Consider the following 18,686-nt stretch of genomic DNA (forward strand, 5'->3'; position numbering starts at 1 on the left):
TAATTAGTAGAGAGTTGTATTTGACAATATATATAAGTTGTAAAAATAGAATATTTTAGAAATATACTTTTTGGGTAAAAAATAAGGTATATAAAATGGAGTAGGATTAAAGATGAAACATTATTTATTCCATTTATGGAGAAAAAAATAGAGATAAATTAGAGATGATTTAAGATTTACTATAAGAGAATATTATTAGTTCCATCCCATTAAAAATCACATTTTTGTGAGAACCTCTTACTGTTTTGCAAGGAGCAAGTAATATTACTATATGAAACATGTCTGCTGGAGTGTTGGCAAGATAAAAACGAATAGAAGTCAAAACAGCAGAAGTGGTGTCGATTTAATGTAACAAATTTATAAAGAGGGAAAAATATATTAAATTATATATTTTATCCATTAAATATTCCTTAATTTTTCCATGTTTCTCTTTTCTTGAACCAGTCCAGAATCCAGAGTCCATGCCCGCCGTCCACCTTCACATATAACCCACTTCGATTTCATCAAAACTATTCTTTCATTCATCTCCACAATTCAAGATGTTGATACACAGCGCATTGGTGGTAGCCCTCGCCGGAGTATTCCTCCTCCTCATTTTCTTCTTCCAGCACCTATTCTGCAAACCAAAACCCCCGCAGCCTATCGCCGGAGACCCCGACATTCATCAGCGAGATAATCAAGTCAACACCAAAAGAAGATCAAGTTACTACGGCTCCCAACGTGGGATGTCCACAAAACCTCTGTTCAGTTGGTCAGACAACCCTTCGCTCATCACCGACGCCGTGGAAAACGGTTGGTCACGATTTGCATTTACTGAATACATCTCCTCCTCGTCCCTTCGGTCAAACCGGTTTCTACTCGGCTCCTGCGCTTCCGGCGGTGATGTCAGCGGTGAAGATCGCGCGGAGGAGGTGGAAACCAGTTGGGAAGTTTGCCAGGAATCCGCTGATTTCATGCAAAAAGTTCGGCTTAATTCCGGAATAAAGAAAATCGCGACAACAACAACTACTTCAATGACAGCGGCTTCGGTGATTAAATCGGCGTTGCCTTTACCTGGTCCGGCGTTGGGGAATCCATCGCCATTCCCGCAAGAAGCGTACTTTGAAATTACTATTTTGTCCAACTACGATGATGATATCAACGGAAAGGGAAGGTTAAACACGGGAGAAGGGGAAAATATAAAACTAATTCAAGAGAATGAGGTAAATGACAAGGGCTTGCATGTCATTTTTGAAGATTCGAAGGGTCGAAATTGTACAAAGGGTATAGTTGAAGGGAAAAATGATGTGATTGTTATGCTGTCGGTGGGTCTTACCGGTGAAGGGTCTGTTCCGGTGAAACTTCCGGGGAGTTATCCGGCATCCGTTGGCTTCAATTCCGATGGCTCTATTTACGTAGATGGTATGCTCTATTCATTGTTTTTTTGACCTTTTCTAGAGTCTAATTCAAAAACCATATATTATATTATTAGATATAGTAAATCATAACAAGTTAAAATAGCTTTTCAACGACATCGAGACACTGGTAAAGGTCGGTTATTTTCTTATGGAAAAGAGTAAAGTATATTATTTTTATTGTTAACATAAATAAAATATACTGTTATTTTTTTGAAATTTGTCTTTTTTTAAATCTATGCTATCTCAAGAATATACCAACCACTCCAATAATCATGTCTTAAGATTTCATATCAGCTGTTTACTAGTATAAGTGATGTAGTTTATAATTTCTTTAGTCAAGACAAAATAATATTCTTGCTTCGTTTTGATTTTGTTTGAAAGTCTATATATAATATAACATAAAGAAACAATGGGATATGCATCTAACAACAAACATGTGACCCACAAATACAACTTCTTTTGTTCAAAATTTTCGAACACTTGGAAGACTGCCCAATTATTTATTATTGTTGTTGTGCCTACTTTCCATGTCGTCCGTTTTTTAATAATTAAAATACGAGTTAAATAATGTTCTGATCATTTGCATATTATATAAGTAATTAACCTTTTGTTTCGTACATGATCCTTTTGGTCTTCATTTTATATTATGTTATTACGTAATGATCATATCAGGCTTTAATTTATATTGATTAATATCTTTATAATATTGTAAGCAAATAAACTAGTTTGTTTGTAAAACTATTTTACTTAACGATTTGGTGTGTAATGATGTTGTAGGAACGAAGCTCGAAACTGAATCAGAAATAGAAATATGGGAAAAAACAGATACGGTGATTGGTTGTGGGTATAACCCAAGTCAGAAGAAAGTTTTCTTCACTCTAAATTCAAAACTAGTGCATGAAATACATTGTAAGGGTGAAGAATTTGGGAGTCCACTCTATCCAACACTAGCAGCAAATAGTGATGTTATGGTGCTTGTAAACTTTGGCCAAAGTATCTTCAAATATGCACCCGCAAATTTGCAAAGAACCCAAAATCCTTGCTTCATTGGATCAATGGCAAATTCTACATCGTTAGGATATGAAGATAGCAAAGAGCTTTTTTCAATGGGAATATTAGATTCACAATATTGGTTGAATGGATACGCGACAAGAAGTGGACAATATAATAGTAATGTTAATAAAGGAAAGACAAAGGATTATGATGAGGCGTCTGAAGGGGACCTTTTTGAAATCGTGATAGATAGTAATACTTACAGAAAATCACCAATCACACCCTCCTAATCCAATATGTTTCAGATCTTCTTTTGTGAAAATTGATTTGTTGTGGCCAAGTATATAATTCAAAGCCCTAAGTTAAGGAATATTTCATTGGTTCTTTTAGATGAGGACTTGGCTTGTATTTTTTTGTTACAAGATATTTAAAGCGGATGTAGATACAACATTGAAATTGGCTAACCATGCGGATTCATTTGGTGTTTCCTTGTTTTCAAGGTGTACGTTGTATATTTGAGTGGAATTGAAGTGAAATAATTTATACCGAAAGATTACATTTTTATTATTATTATTATTATTCAGAATGGTTCTTGTAGGATATTATAGGAGTGTCAAGTATGTGATTGTTTGTAAGTGACATTCAAGTTTCCCATAATTTCATCGTGTTTATATTAATATAGAAAAACGAGTATTAGCGGCGACAAAACCGCCACTAAAACGTAGCTTTGTCCCCGGTAAAGGTATTAGTGGCGACATGTCGCTGCTATAAAATCGTTAGTACTGCCCCATTGCTTTTGCTTAAAATGTCAACGGTAATAACTGTTATCGACGTTAATAGGTTCTCTCTGGTAATTAGCGTGTGTCGCCGATAATAGTGTCGTCTCTAATAGTCATTTTCATTTTTTTTAATTCATCTCTTTTTGGGTGTAGATAAACCAATTCGTAACGACATTAAACACCGAAAACACGAAAATATTAGATGCAAAAAAAATTACATAACAACCAATTAAGTATCAAAGTGTTATAATTCCATACAAATACCAAAATAAACAACAAAAGTGTAATAAAGTTATGTCATAACAAGTCTAACAAAACACAAACTAATCCGAGGAACCATCTTCGATCTCCTCGTTGGCGTTTCCTCCTTGATCATCATTTTGTAGTTTCACATAATGAAAAACAAAAGTGCACAAAATTGCACTCTACACGCCTGAGTCCTTGAGAATTCCACAAAAAATTTCCAACTATATAACAAATAACAACATAAACTTATAAGTTAAAGGGAAATTGCAAAATAAATAAATAAATAAACTTTACATATTTGTTTCATTATTGATTTAGTTGTTATATTTTTTTTATTCAATTAACTTCAAAAAGCCGATAATTGTATTTAATTTGACATTTTTACACGTTCACCAAGTAATCCAGCTTTCTAAAATTACACTTTTGTGCTAGAAAATTTTATTACAAATTTATTCCAAAATTTACATTCTTTACCCAAATTTTAAATTTTATTATAAATTTGGTACAAATTTTACCATTTTGACCTACATTTCCACATTTTGTTAAGAATTCATCATAACTTAGTATTTTTGTACGACTTTTTCTTCTCAAAATTTTATTTCGAATATAGTTCTTCTTTATAAAATCATACTTATACAATAAAAAACATATTTTCACTTAAAAGCTTACATTTTCCATATAAAAACTTATTTTTTAATTTTTTTTGTATACGAAATACCTATTAATAAAAATAGGTATTTATTAACACATAAATATATAAAAGTCCGTTTTAATAAAAAAAATGTATACAAATACGTATTTTACAAAAAAAAGTATATAAACACCTATGTTGTTATAAATACATTTGTATACAAACACACACACACACACACACAATTCATCCTGCCTTTTTTTTACAATTTTTGTTTATCAAAAATTTGTTTTGAATACGTTTAATATGAAATAGGTGATATTATATATATATATATATATATATATATATATATATATAATCAACTATTTTATATTAAACGTATTTATAAATATGATTTTATAAAGAAAAAACATATTCAAAACAAATTTTTGATAAAAAAAAAAAGTTGTAAGAAAAAGGCAGGATGAATTCATAAGAAAATTTTGAAATATGGGCCAAATGGATAAAGTTTGGACCAAATTTTTATTAAAATTTAAAATATATGCCAAAATTGTAAATTTCGAACCTAATTTGTTTTAAAATTTGAAATCTAGGCCAAAAGTGTAATTTTTGAAAGTTAAATGACATGTTTACTGAGTAAAAGGTCAAATTGCGTATAATTACTAGTTTTTGGGACTTAATTGAATTAAAAATGATATAAGGATTACATCGATCATGAGATAAATATGTAAGGACTTTTTTGCAATTTTTCATAAGTTAAACAATCAAGATAAACAAAAACTACCAAAGCACAATGCTATGTTTTGTACTTAAATACAAGAAATTACTCATAATCAAATTTATCTTTATATCTATTTCTTTATTCAAATATGTCTTAAAAACCAGTTAATGTATTCAATTTGACCCTTTTACCCAGTCAACAAGTTATTTAACTATGAAAAATAACACTTTTGGCCCAATTTAAAATTTTATTACAAATTTGGTCTAAAATTTACCTTTTTGGGCCTATATATATATATATATATATATATATATATATATATATATATATGTGTGTGTGTGTGTGTGTGTGTGTGTGACATTGAAATTAAATAGTCTGATTTTGGCAGTGATGGTTGTGACTATGGTGGTGGATGTGACGGCTACGCAATCAACAGCATGGTAGAAGGTTTTCGGTCGATGTCTCTGATATGGACATGCTGAGAACCTAGTACTTTCTCACAACAATCTTGAATGCGTGTTAAATCTATTTCTCCTTTTACCCTTCTGTTTGTTCTAAGAGCTCTTGCACAAACTAATTATGTGTTTTCCAAATATAATTAGCAATTAAATATAAATAAACATATAATAACATGATAAATTTATAACTAAATACTTACATATTGTGGCTCTACTATATCATTAACAAATACACCATTCTTATCGGTATGAGCGGCGTGTAACGTTTCAACTCTATTCAGGTTCTATTTAACATTAAATATTAGATTATATTTTAAATTAATAATTACATATATCGTAAGCTACCTTTTATAGCAAGTTCTGCTATATGAGCTCCACCCCCATGACTCATAGACAATTGCAGTTATAGATTTTTTCGTTTCTTCTCGAAGCAGTTATGTGTTCATCTATTTGGAAATACTCAATTTTTCCTCTAATTATAAATATTTATATCATTCGAGGGGTGGCTAATGATCTCGAGATATCCTCATACTGTAACACTCGGTTTCGAATCGCTTCATTATTTGGGGTTATGACCCGATCATCAATTATCTTAAGGCTATAGGCCTTGGTGGGAAAAGAATTAGCCCTTTTTGGATGGGTTATTATATATTAAGTGATTCGTGTGATCGATTGTGTTTCAAAGCCTAATGGTATAATCGTAGTTTAGCAGTTCGGGCCTATATAAATTTTGGGTTTTTGTTTGGGAAGTCTTAAGGAAAGGGTGAGTTGATAGAAGTGTAGGACTTCTTGTCACCTTTCCTTGGATATAATGTTTGTCGGAAACGGACTTAGAACCAATGAATTATGTTCAAATGAAGTTAAGGCTTTATGAAGGTTCATCGAGTACGTGGGGCGTACTCGTCATGTATGTAGGTCATAGTGCATGGCCAGATCACGGGTTCTTTTTTAGTATGCCCAGTGTACTAAGGGGTGCATGGGTCGTACTCCTTTCAGCAAGAAACCCTAATTTCTAGGGTTTTACCCCTATTTAGCCTCATTTATTCTTGAGCTTTGTTCCTTATCAGCGTCCATGCCTCCTCAACCCTAATATTTGACCCTTAACCGCCATCTCAGAGTTCTTAAGCTCTTGTGAGTGATTTTAGAAGTGTTCTTGAGCATTTTTGTTGGGTTTTAGTATACTACAACTTCCTATGGTGCACATACAACCCTAAAACCTTTGGATCTATGTTTTCTCTAATTATACATGCAATATTGTTTCCAAAGCTTTAAGTCTACAACTGGCATACAAATGATATAAACAAGTTAAAATACTAGTTAGGAATTTACCTGTTTGTGTAGCTTGTAGAACTTGTAGTATTTGGTCTTAAAGAACTTAGCACCAATAATATGAATGCCTCAAGTGGAATCACAACACACCATGGACAAATGATGATATTTTGAGAGAGAATTCTAGCCACCAAAATCGTCCATAATCTCCAAGAATACATACTCCATGATTTTGGCTATGGAGTAACATATTTATATGTGGGGTTCCAAAGGTCATGGGTTAACCCTAATCCATACCCATGGGTTTATGATCCATGGTTCATGTGGCCCAACTCTTTATGTATACATACATAAACTTAGTCCAACATGGATCATAAGCCCAACATATAAATATAACTAATTTACACAATTAGTCCACATTGATTTAATTAGTCTCTTTTGATCACTAAATTACTTGTAAACTAATTCTTGATCAATACTAATTAAATCATATGATTTCATATTAATATATTAGAACTTATAATATATTAATAAACCATAAATAACCTTTTCTCAAAAGTCATCCCAACAAATTGTCCTGATGAAATACAACCCAAATGAACCATGCTACTCTCGGGTCAAGTGCATCCCAATTATACTTATGAGCTTAGACACCTTATCCAATAGTCTCTCTCTTGGATAAGTCTAATAACTATTAATTGTAGCATTTAAAAGCCGCTAGCGAAACTCTGACGTAGTCGATGACATGTCCATTAGATAAAGGATCATATATTCCTCCATTCTAGATATCATATGGACTGAGACATGGATTATAATCATTCTCTTTGCCCATTTGTTGTTTCCTGATTTTCGATTTATGATGACTGACTAATTGAACAAATCAAATCTGTCCAGGCCCGACCGAGCACTTAGGGTTGTCATCACTAAATCATCGAGGGGCCCACAGATATTGCTTTTATCCCTCCAAGGGTAAAAGGAATGGATAAACTTCGACTCATATGCTTGATCTATTTACTCATCAAATCACACACAATGATGCGTTTTATAACACCAAGTTATTGGTGCGTTACCGACTTGTAAAGTGCAACTCATATCTCTTAGTTTCAAGAATATAAGATATTATCGTCTAATGATCACTCGTGATAAAATCCATGAAGTGATTCAAATGAGCGTGGGTTTAATCCAATACTCGTATCTTATTCTAGGAGCACTCATGAACTGCAGGTAAGTCTAAAATACATGGACAAACTACAGACCCATTCATGAAAGTCTTGCCTCAATACCTACTTCCAAAGTATGATTGACTATGGATGGTTTGATTAAGCTAGTTATTCGGGAAGTCAGAAAATGCAAAATGAAACACAAGAGTAATACTAATCCTAAATGGCCCCAAACATTTAGTGCCATATTGATTACTCATTATTCATTGTATAATGTTTCGAATAATCAACTTAATACTTGCATTAAAAACAATAGTCATGCCATGCTCCAAGCATGCACACTATGTTTTTCTGAACAATAGTTATGCCATGCTCCAAGTATACACACTTTCTTTGTCTATGGTCCTTACTCTGTGAAATAGATCAATTGACAATATTTCAATGATGCTCATTTTACAAGCCCAAATCCTTACTGTAAATGTAAGAATATCAAATTCTTGTCATTTAGTGTAATCTGTTACATTCTAAACTTATATGCAATGATCCTTTTGTAATGACTATGGACAAAAGTCACAAATACTTGGCAACAGACATTACAAAGTATTCCAATCGAGAGCAATTCCAAGGGAACTAAGTCTTACATTTAAAGTACATTCCTTTGAACATCCTTCTTGCATTAAGTTTTCTAATCTTACACAGATTTAAAAAATGACTTCCACTTATGGAAACATTTCCATATTCCCTTTTTGACTATCACTTCTAAACAATAGTTTCCTATTTTCAGAATATGTCAATATGGTTATTTCCAAAATTTATGCCATACTTCCAAGTGTCCATGAGCAACCAATCTTTGGTAAACCTCAGATTGTCCTCGATAATTACTTAATCATTTTAGTCATATCCAGTTCTAGTCCTTTCCCCTCTTAATCCCCTAGGTATTTGGAAAATTTAGAACGGATGAATATTACAACACATATAATCAATCCTATATCTGAAGCATATGGGAGACGAATCATGATGTCTCACATAAAGACATTATACTAGACCAATCTTTTGCTATAATATTTCTATTTCTATTTTCCATGTTCTCATAATTCGACTTATGAAAAGGGATGCCGTAATCACAATCGAATTTTAGAACGCAAATAATATTTCCATATATAGAATTTCCTTATTTAGAACCAGTCCAACATAACATTCATATATATACTTGACTAAATTTGATTAAAATCACAATCTAAGCTTTTAGAATAGAAATGAAGTATGAATTCCTCTCCTTTAATTATAGCAAAACAACTTTTCAAACCCTATAACTTGGCGAATTGAAACCTTTGTTTTTCTATAATTAACATTGCTAACTTGCAACACATACCATAATTTATTATCATCCCACTAGCATAATAATTACTTTACTAGCATAACACTTATGCTCCCACTAGCTTTGACATGTACCTAGAAATCAGCTAGACTTCTAGAAATCAATACTTTATTGACTTTCTTACCAAAGTTCAGATTTCTAAAACGAGATTCTTTGATAAGACCTTATCAAAATCATACACTTTTCCTTAGATAGCTCATATGTGTGTCTAAACTGTTATGAAGAGGAGTGTCGTAATCATAGTGTTTAGACCTTTTTCCCCTTCTCACAATTCGAATTACGAAGAGGGATGTTGTAATCATAATCGAATTTGGGAATGCAAATCCCACAATTGCTATCTCTTTAAAATATACTTAGTGAAAGCGTTTCCTCACAATCATTTTCATGAATTGGAGAGAAACCTTATGACACTTAGATTTTATGGTGTGTGTGGGAATTTGTCAATCCATAATCATAAGACAAGGTTAGTGACAAATCCAAACTCATATGGACTGAACTTGTTTGAACTTAATTTCTTGCCACCTGGCAGCACAAGGGCCTACCATGTCTTCCAATTTGTTATGCAAACATTTGAGAACTCATAGAACTAACATGTATAGTCAACTTTTAACTAGAATGAGCACATAAATAAGAATATGTCAACACGATAGGTTACAAACCTCAAGTCGTGTGCTAGTGATAAACAACATATTTCATTCTTGATTATTTCTTGAGACCCTTTTCAAGATCATTAAGACTCCCACTGACTCCATGACATATGAGATTCTCCTGTCAAGAACCATTCCTTGACAAACAAATATTTAAGAGTTAGTGCAGATTCTTATCAAGAAAAAACACTTCACACTATTGGTCTTAGTTTGTCTTTGTTTTATCCAAAACACCAAAACTTACCAATTTCAAATGTACAAGAGTAGAAATCATTTTACTCTACATTTGACAAGTGTTATAAACCTTTCTTAAGATTATGTCACTCGTGTTACAATCTAGGAGTATGACTCTAAGACTTGTTTTGGAACGAAGTATGTCTCATCTTCTTGATTTAACCATTTCAACAATTCACGATTCCTCTTCTCAGCCAAGCAAATGCACCAAGATGTCCTTAGAGGATCAATTGTAATATGGATTTCCATAATCTTTAATATGATCATAAAACACGATACTAAAGTACTATCCCATCTTTTAGATTGGAGAAACATTTATCTTTCCGCCTAATTTGATTATTCTCATTCATTCTGTAACACTCGTGTTTCTAGCCTAGGCATTTATATTGAGGTGATAATCTAGGTTAACCTTTGTAACTCATTTTGAAGAAATGAAAAGGAATTATGTGAATATTATGTGTTTTCTGCTTAATTACTAGGAGTTAACTAATTAAGAATAAAAATGAATGTCAAAAATAAATATTAGATAAAGCCGATATCTATTAAGAAACTTGTAGTGGTCGTGACAAGGATTACGGATATATAAAGAATACCGAAATCCGAGTTATAACGAAGAAGTTATGAGCTGTCGAAGTTTCGCGACAAAACCGGCACGATGCCGAATGTCGTAAAAAGTGATTTTTTGATAAACTACTTTTTAGCCTTAGTGATCTAAAAGAAAGTCGTAGTGCTCGTTAAACCGAGAGTATGTATAAAAAGAAGCCCAAATCTGACTTCCTATTAGGAAGTTATGATTTTTCGAAGTTTCAGCTTAGCAGTAGACAGCTAAAAACTCGAATTTTAGATCGAGTGATTTTTATCCGACACAACCTAAAAAGTCTTGCCCCGGTCTGTTAAAAATAATAATATAATAATTAAATTCAAAATTAGCCAATGAACTCTAAACAAAAGTTGTAGAGCGTAATTTTACCTACGCGTGCATATAAAGAACATCAAAAACGGAGTTGATATGCGAAAGTTATGGATTTTAGAAGTTTTCGCACAAAAACCGAGAAAATTCGCATAGTCAAGTTTTTGCCACATCACCCTCGCTTAAACAGTGCCACATATCCGAAATTCTGCTGAGTCATCCGAGCTGTTGACTCATCCGAAGTGGTCTAATGAAGCTGAGACGCGTGCCCCTTCCCTCGTGCGTCCGAACCCTTGCATGGTGCCAGGGACCCCCCTACTTCGGACCTAGACCTCGGTCCAATCAGGAGCTGCTAGCAGCCACTTTGCACGCGCAACCCATGTGCGAGCACCTGCGCACCCTCACCTGCGGACCCCACCTTCCCTAGCCGACTCCGGACCCTATAAATAGAAGGGGTATGCAAGCCTTCCCGGTTAGTTTTGGAATTTTGCCATATTTGGCCCCTTTCTTCATATTTTCTTCATCTTAACATTCCCTGAAGCCTTGGTATCGATTATAAGCCCCAGAATACACCACGAAGTGCCCGAGAATCTTGGAAAATTTATCTTTTCGGTTTCGAAGCCCAACCTTCGCAGAGCCCGGTTTCTCAATAAAACTCCCAGTTTTATTATAAACGATCGTTTTAAGGAACGAATTACTGCCCGATTATCATCAAATCATGTGAGTGTGTAGTCACTTTCATCTTACACCTAGATATGAAATATTTTCTATATAATACGTGCTATGTGTAATTGTATTAAGTGTTTATTTGAGGTAACTATTGAACAGATGTTTTATACATGTTTTAAACTGTATATGTATTTTATCTACAAATATGTTGTGTAGAACATGGATAGACGAAATAGTTGATGTGTGTTAAAATGGTGAGAGGCCTCGATGTTGTTGTTGTTGTTGTTGTTGTTGTCTAGCAGAGTATAGATGATGACCACGGACCTTTCTAGATAGTCCAGTGGAACACTAGCAGGTTCGCAACTTGTAGGTGTTGATGAACAAAATGTTCATTGGTGTACTCCATCCCCCTCATGGTTGCCTTTAGGACATGTATGGTTGAGGAGACCCTTTAGCAGTAGTGTCCATCTCGATGATATTCCTTAGGCTAGGTCCCTTGTGATAGGTATTTAGGGACGTAAAGTGAGGACAACGGGAATGGGTAATCAGGGTTATTGTTGATCGGTGAACTTAATAAGTATATTATTATTGTGGGTTAAAAACCCTATATGCTCACCAGGCTCCCAAGCCTGACCTGTTGGATTAGTGTCTAAGCCCATAACTATATTTGGTATGTACTTGACCCGGTTGTGGATGGTCCTTTTGGGTTGCCTTCACCAAAGCAACTTGACAAGGTAATTTAAGAAGAGAGAGAGAATATTATGGTTTATTAATATATTATAAGAATAATATATTAAAGGAGAAATCATATTTATTTAATTAGTATTGGTCATAAATTAATTAGGAATTAATTTGGTGACTAAAAGAGATTAATTGAATAAAGGGGAAAAAACTGTCAAATGTATGATAGTTGAGTTTTGGGCTGGGAAACCTAATGGACTAAGGGGGGAACGAAATTATGATGGGGATCCATCATATTTTCATTTAATGCTCTAATCTAGAAGGTTCCTTGGGCTGCTTGGTGATTAGGTTGTCCATTAGGGTTTAGACTGAAACCCTAGCAGCCTACATTATAAATAAGACCCCTAGGCTATGAAAATCGGCTACACTTGATTCCAAGAGAACCCTAGGGCCGATTTTAGCATCTCTCACCCTCTCTCATATTGCCCTCTTGCTTGTGGGGTTTGTGAACCATTAGAGGAGTTACAATTGTGATTCTAAGCTCAAGATCAAAAAGACTACAAGGATTTCAAGCTACTTGAAAGAGGTAAAACACTTCGATCTATTCTTATGATATTATTTTCGAATTATATATGATAGATCTGGGGTTGCAAGTCTTGGATTCAAAGCATGTACAATAGAGAAACCTAGATCCAAGCATTAGGGTTTGTATGAGAACATATGATTGTTCTTATGCATAAAACCTATCAGTGGTATCAGAGCCTTAATTGGTTTCAATTGTATGTAATGTTTTAACTGTTTGCTTGTCGAAAATCATTTTTTTGTGCTAACTGTTTGATGAATTCGATGAGCTCCATGAGGAACGCGACGATTTGGATAAACTCGACGAGTTCCAAAGTGGACTCGACGAGTTTTGACGTCAGACAGAAAAATTTTCGGGATTTTGTTGCTGTTTTGTCATGGGATTAGGGCCTAAATCATTTTTGAAAGATAAAATTTGAATTTTATATTATTTGCATGTTTATCCCTGCCAAAACAATAGATAATTTCAAATCTTTTAAATATTAGTTGTTTATATGATAAATATGGATTATTTAAATTATTTGGTAATCATCTTATTGGATTAGATCAAACATAGATAATTATGAAATTAATTGTTTAATTTAAATTATTTGTTATTTGATCCCTTTTGTTTTGAAAAGTTCAAAACTTGCCCTCAAGTTCTGAAACTTGAATTGTGTGATTAAAAGTTTAATTTTGAATAATTTAAATTTCAAACCCTTAGAATTTTACAAGTTTAAAATTCAACCCTATACTATTATATTATTACAAGCTTAATTAAAATATATGTATAACTTTAAATGCTAGTCTTACCGTTAGTAGGCCTCATTCACGAAGCCATTCTATAAGGTGGGTATAAGGTTGCTTGTAACAGCCCGGATTTCCAGGTATCTTTTATGCTTATGCTTTTGGTGTTTTGTGAGGGGACTCGGTGAGTTGGAGCTCAAACTCGCCGAGTAGGATCGCGGTTCTGGACACGGGTTCGCGCCTGAACTCGGCGAGTCCAAGGTATGGACTCGGCGAGTCTGCGCTGTTTAATGAAACCCTAATTTCTCGGGTTTGGGGACCTATTTAAAGGCCTTAAGGCCGTCATTTGTGCTCACCAGTCCCCTAAGTGAAACCCTACCGAGTTTGAGCGTTTGGAGCAAATCAAGGAGCCATTATTGACCTTGGAGGTGTTATATTGCAAGGGAAAGGAAGCAATAGCTAAGGGGAATCAAGAGGAGCCACTTCCTGAAGATTTGAGGTCCAGAACATCACATTTGAGGTACTACTTTCGAGCTATTCTCTGTTATGTTGGTGTTTATATTGATTTAGGGCTTATTGAGCCCTTTTGTGGCTAGATCTAGTGCTTCCTTGGTCCCTTAAGCGAGTTAGGTTCTAGATCTGGACCCTTGGAGGTCCAGAGTGTCCCTTTGCCCCAAGCTTTTTATGAATCCATGGGGGTTTTGGATTGAGGTCTTTGTGCTTGAGGTCAAAACACCATTTATGAGTCATGGGGTGTGTTATGAGCACCAAGATATGGACTTTACGTGATGTATAAGCTTAAGAGGGCCAGATCTATGAGTTGTTGGAGCGGATCTGACCTCAGAAGCAAGTTTGAGTTGATGCATGGCATGGACTCGCCGAGTCTGAAGAACAGACTCAGTGAGTAGCATGAAGATTGTCCTTAACCACTTAGTGAGTGGTCGAGCCGAGTTATGGATTGACTCAGTGAGTCAGGGAGAGTTAGAGAGGGTTGACAGGTGGATTGAGTCGAACTGGAACTCGCCGAGTTGTTCTTGAGACTCGGCGAGTTGAGTCGGGGTGGCCTCGCGATTCATACCAGGTGGAACTCGTCGAGTCAGGGGAATACTCGATGTGTCAAAAAGGGAATCCTAGAGAGTTGGTGAAAATGCTTAGACTTGCCGAGTCGCCCTAGTGCACTCGCCGAGTCCGGTCAAAGTTGACCGTTGACCGTTGACCAGAGTTGACCAGTGTTGACTTGATAGGGGTAGTCAACCTTAGTGGTAAAAAGTGTTAATTAAGACATATGATGTTATAGGAGGATTATAGCTCGGAGGATCGAGCACGAGTGATTTCCAGGATTCGCGAGTTATCGAGATACGTGAGGTGAGTCTTCTCACTATACTTTACCTTGAGTAGGTAACCAGAGTTATGTGATCAGAGTATTTGTATGCTATATGTATGTGATGTGTTGTACTGCATTATTTCTATGTGATTTATTATGTGCATGTTTTAGAGTTGGAACCGGAAGGTTCACAGAGTTAGAACCTGAGGGTTTACAGAGTTTGGGTGCACGGACCCATAGAGGTATAGCCTCGAGTGGCTAATATGTGTTATGTGTGTAGTATTTTGGGGAACTCACTAAGCTTTGTGCTTACAGTGTTAGTGTTGTTGTTTCAGGTACTAGCGATGACCGTGGGAAGGCGTCGGCTTGATCTGTACACACGCATGGGATTTTTGATATATATATATGATCTTGGGATTTTGTATGATGTGAATTGAGATTTTAAACTTAATGTTTTATAAAAATTAAATGAGAAATGTTTTTATATTTGTGAAAAATTATTTTGAAAATTCAAGGCGTTACAAGTTGGTATCAGAGCCTTGGTTTGAGGGATTTGAGTACACCTTCGGGCGTATTTGAACTCAAACTGAGGGATTTGAGTACACCTTCGGGCGTATTTGTACGATCAGTCCACGCCCGAACGGTGATTTCCCAAAATACCTTTATGTTATGTGATATTGATATTGATATGATGTATCCGCATGCTAGAGTAGGCTAGGTATTCCTATTAGGACTAGAGTGGCCTGATTTGTGATGCCTTAGCCTAGGAAGAGGTGAGCTGCTATGAGATGCTTGAGAGTGAGTAGGTAGCAGCGAGGGGCTTATGAGAGATCTATTAGAGGGAGGTCTATGCGTGATAGAGTACTTGGAATTTGGGATCCGAAGAGGAGGACTTGGGGTGTATTCTGATACGGTGTGGACAGTAGTATTGGGCCCGTACTACTGAAAGCACCGGAGCGGTGTACAACCCAAGTAAGAATCTTTGGAATACCAAGGATTAAGGAGGAAAGAGTTGACGAGTGTCAGTATGCTCGTATGGGTTCTAATTTATCGTATGTTGTATTTCAGAGGTGGATCATGGTGTGGACACGCTTGATGCCTGAGAGAAGTGGTACCAGTGATGAGGAGATCCGCCGGATCATCCATGAGGAGGTGGCTGCGGCCATCAGGGTAGAGATACCGGAGATGTTTGGGTCTATAAAGACCATGCTGATTGAGACCTTTGACGAGCGTTATGCCACTCTTTCTGAGGCTGCAGTTGCAACGGCCATCGCAGCGATTGCTGCCGCGTGGCCGCAAGGTGGTGATGCGTTGCTGTTCCGGGAGTTCAGCAACACAAAACCACCATAGTTTGATGGGACCCAGGATCCGGTGGCAGCTATGAGGTGGATATCTGATATAGAGGGCTGTTTCTTCACGTGCTCATCTCCTGAGCATTTGAAGGTTCGGTTCGCGCTGAACCAGCTTCGCTTGGGAGCGAAGGACTGGTGGACATTCGTGACAGAGCATTTTACGCCTGCTGAGCTTGCGGCAGTGACTTGGGAGAGGTTCACTGCCATGTTTCGAGATGAGTACGTTCCCCAGGTGGAGAGGGAGCGTTTGGCCCAGGATTTTCTGACCCTCAAGCAGGGTACTGAGTCAGTTACAGCGATCACCAGGATGTTCCATGAGAGGGCGATGTTCTGCCCTGAGCACGTGTCCACTGAGCAGGCACGTATGAGCCGATATTTGAGCATTTTGAGGCGAGATATTCGGGAGTTCGCGGCGAACTCATCGTACCGGACATTTGCCGAGCTTCAGGCAAATGCCCGGAAGAGGGAGATTGAGCTAGAGACTCAGGCCAGGGAGGAGGCGGAGTCTCAGGGGAGGGATCGGCGACTGGAACAGTCTCAGCCGGCAGCCAAGCGGGCCAAGCCCGCTGATCCCAAACCAGGGAGCCAGAAGGGTCACACTTGTGGGAAGTGTGGCAAGGGTCATGATGGAGTCTGCAGAGCGGGATCTTGCTACAAGTGTGGCAAGGAGGGGCATATGGCCAAGGACTGCCCCAAGGGATTTGCGGTGTGTTTTCACTGCAACCAGACCGGACACCGGAAGGTGTAGTGTCCGCAGTTGTGGGGATCAGCTCTGGGAGCACCTCAGGGATCTGCCCCTGCCGCCATCAGAGTTGCAGAGAGTCGGCCAGTGAAGGCCGAGGCGCTGAGGGCACGAGGGAGAGACTTTCAGCTGACCGCGGAGGAGCTCCGCGCAGCGCCCGATGTCGTGGCTGGTATGTATTCTTTCATGTATTTATTTTGATGTTGAGATATTATGCTTATGTTATGTTATGCGTAGGTACTTTTCTTGTGAATTCTGTACCTGCCTTGGTGTTATTTGACTCGGGTGCGAGTCGGTCTTTTGTATCTTTGGCTTTTAGTCAGCATATCAGTGTTAGTCATGAGGCGTTGAGTCGGCCTCTGAGAGTTTCCATAGCTGATGAGAGGGTGATATATGCCACGGAGGTTCTCCGAGGTTGCGTAGTCGAGATTTTCGGTGTTGAGTTCCCGATTGATCTGATTCCTATTTCGATGGGTGATGTCTGTGTCATTGTGGGCATGGACTGGTTGAGCAGATTTGGTGCAGTTATCGACTGCGAGCGTCAGCTGGTGACCATACGAGACCCTAGTGGGGGAGTTCTTTCAGTGTACGACGAGGGTACACGTTCAGGATCAACGTTTTGTTCGGCCGCTAGGGCAAGGCAGTGTCTACAGCAGGGCTATAAGGGTTATGTGGCGTATGTGATGGATACGCGGGTGGTTTTCGAGCGGCCGAGTTCAGTTGAGGAGGTTCCGGTGGTGCGTGAGTTCCCGGATGTATTTCATGAGGAGTTGCCGGGTGTGCCTCCTGTGAGGCAAGTGGAGTTCAGTATCGATTTGGTTCCGGGGGCCGCGCCTATCCCTAAGGTGCCTTATAGCCTTGCACCTCCAGAGATCCAAGAGTTATCCTCATAGCTTTAGGAGCTGCTGGGGAAGGGGTTTATTCGGCCGAGCAGCTCGCCGTGGGGAGCGCCTATCCTGTTCGTCAAAAAGAAGGATGGTTCACACCGGATGTGTATTGATTACCGGGAGTTGAACAAGCTGATGGTCAAGAACCGTTACCCGTTGCCGAGGATCGACGATTTGTTCGATCAGTTGCAGGGAGCATCTTGGTTCTCCAAGATCGATTTGAGGTCTGGATATCATCAGGTGAGGGTGCGGGATGAGGACGTCCAGAAGACAGCGTTTAGGACGCGTTATGGGCATTACGAGTTTGTGGTGATGCCTTTTGGGCTCACCAATGCCCCGACAGTGTTCATGGATCTCATGAACCGAGTATGTAGGCCGATGTTGGATCGGTTGGTGATTGTATTTATCGATGACATTCTGGTATATTCGAGATATAGAGAGCAGCATGAGGAGCATTTGAGGTAGGTCCTTGGGATTCTGAGACCAAAGAGGCTTTATGCCAAATTCTCCAAGTGTGATTTCTGGTTGCGGGAGGTCCAGTTCTTAGGACATCTCGTTAACCAGGAGGGGATATTGGTCGATACGGCCAAGGTTGAGGCGGTAATGAGTTGGGAGGTGCCGAAGTCACCCTCCGAGATCAGGAGTTTCCTAGGGTTGGCAGGGTATTATCGTAGATTTATCAAGGATTTCTCCAAGATCACAGTGCCACTCACCAGATTGACCCGGAAGGGTGTTGCTTTTTCATGGGGTCCCGAGCAGCAGGCCTCCTTTGAGACACTTCGCTAAAGGTTGTGCGAAGCCCGGTATTAGCTCTCCCGGAAGGGATGGAGGACTTTGTGGTATATTGTGATGCATCGATTTTGGGGCTGGGAGCGGTGCTGATGCAGAGAGGGCATA

The 18,686-nt window shown here is 37.7% G+C and overlaps 1 protein-coding gene across 1 annotated transcript; it reads left to right on the forward strand.

Moving 5' to 3' along the window:
• The first annotated feature begins 453 nt into the window (after positions 1–453).
• Positions 454–2,957, forward strand: LOC145096915 (uncharacterized). Its single transcript, XM_079034300.1, has 2 exons — positions 454–1,401; positions 2,175–2,957. Exons 1-2 carry the CDS (start codon positions 540–542, stop codon positions 2,678–2,680), a joined length of 1,368 nt encoding a protein of 455 aa, XP_078890426.1. The 5' UTR covers positions 454–539; the 3' UTR covers positions 2,681–2,957.
• The last annotated feature ends 15,729 nt before the right edge of the window (positions 2,958–18,686 follow it).

The sequence above is a fragment of the Lactuca serriola genome, chromosome 4 (assembly GCF_051521515.1).
Source record: "Lactuca serriola cultivar US96UC23 chromosome 4, Lser_US96UC23_V15, whole genome shotgun sequence".
Lineage (NCBI taxonomy): Eukaryota > Viridiplantae > Streptophyta > Magnoliopsida > Asterales > Asteraceae > Lactuca > Lactuca serriola.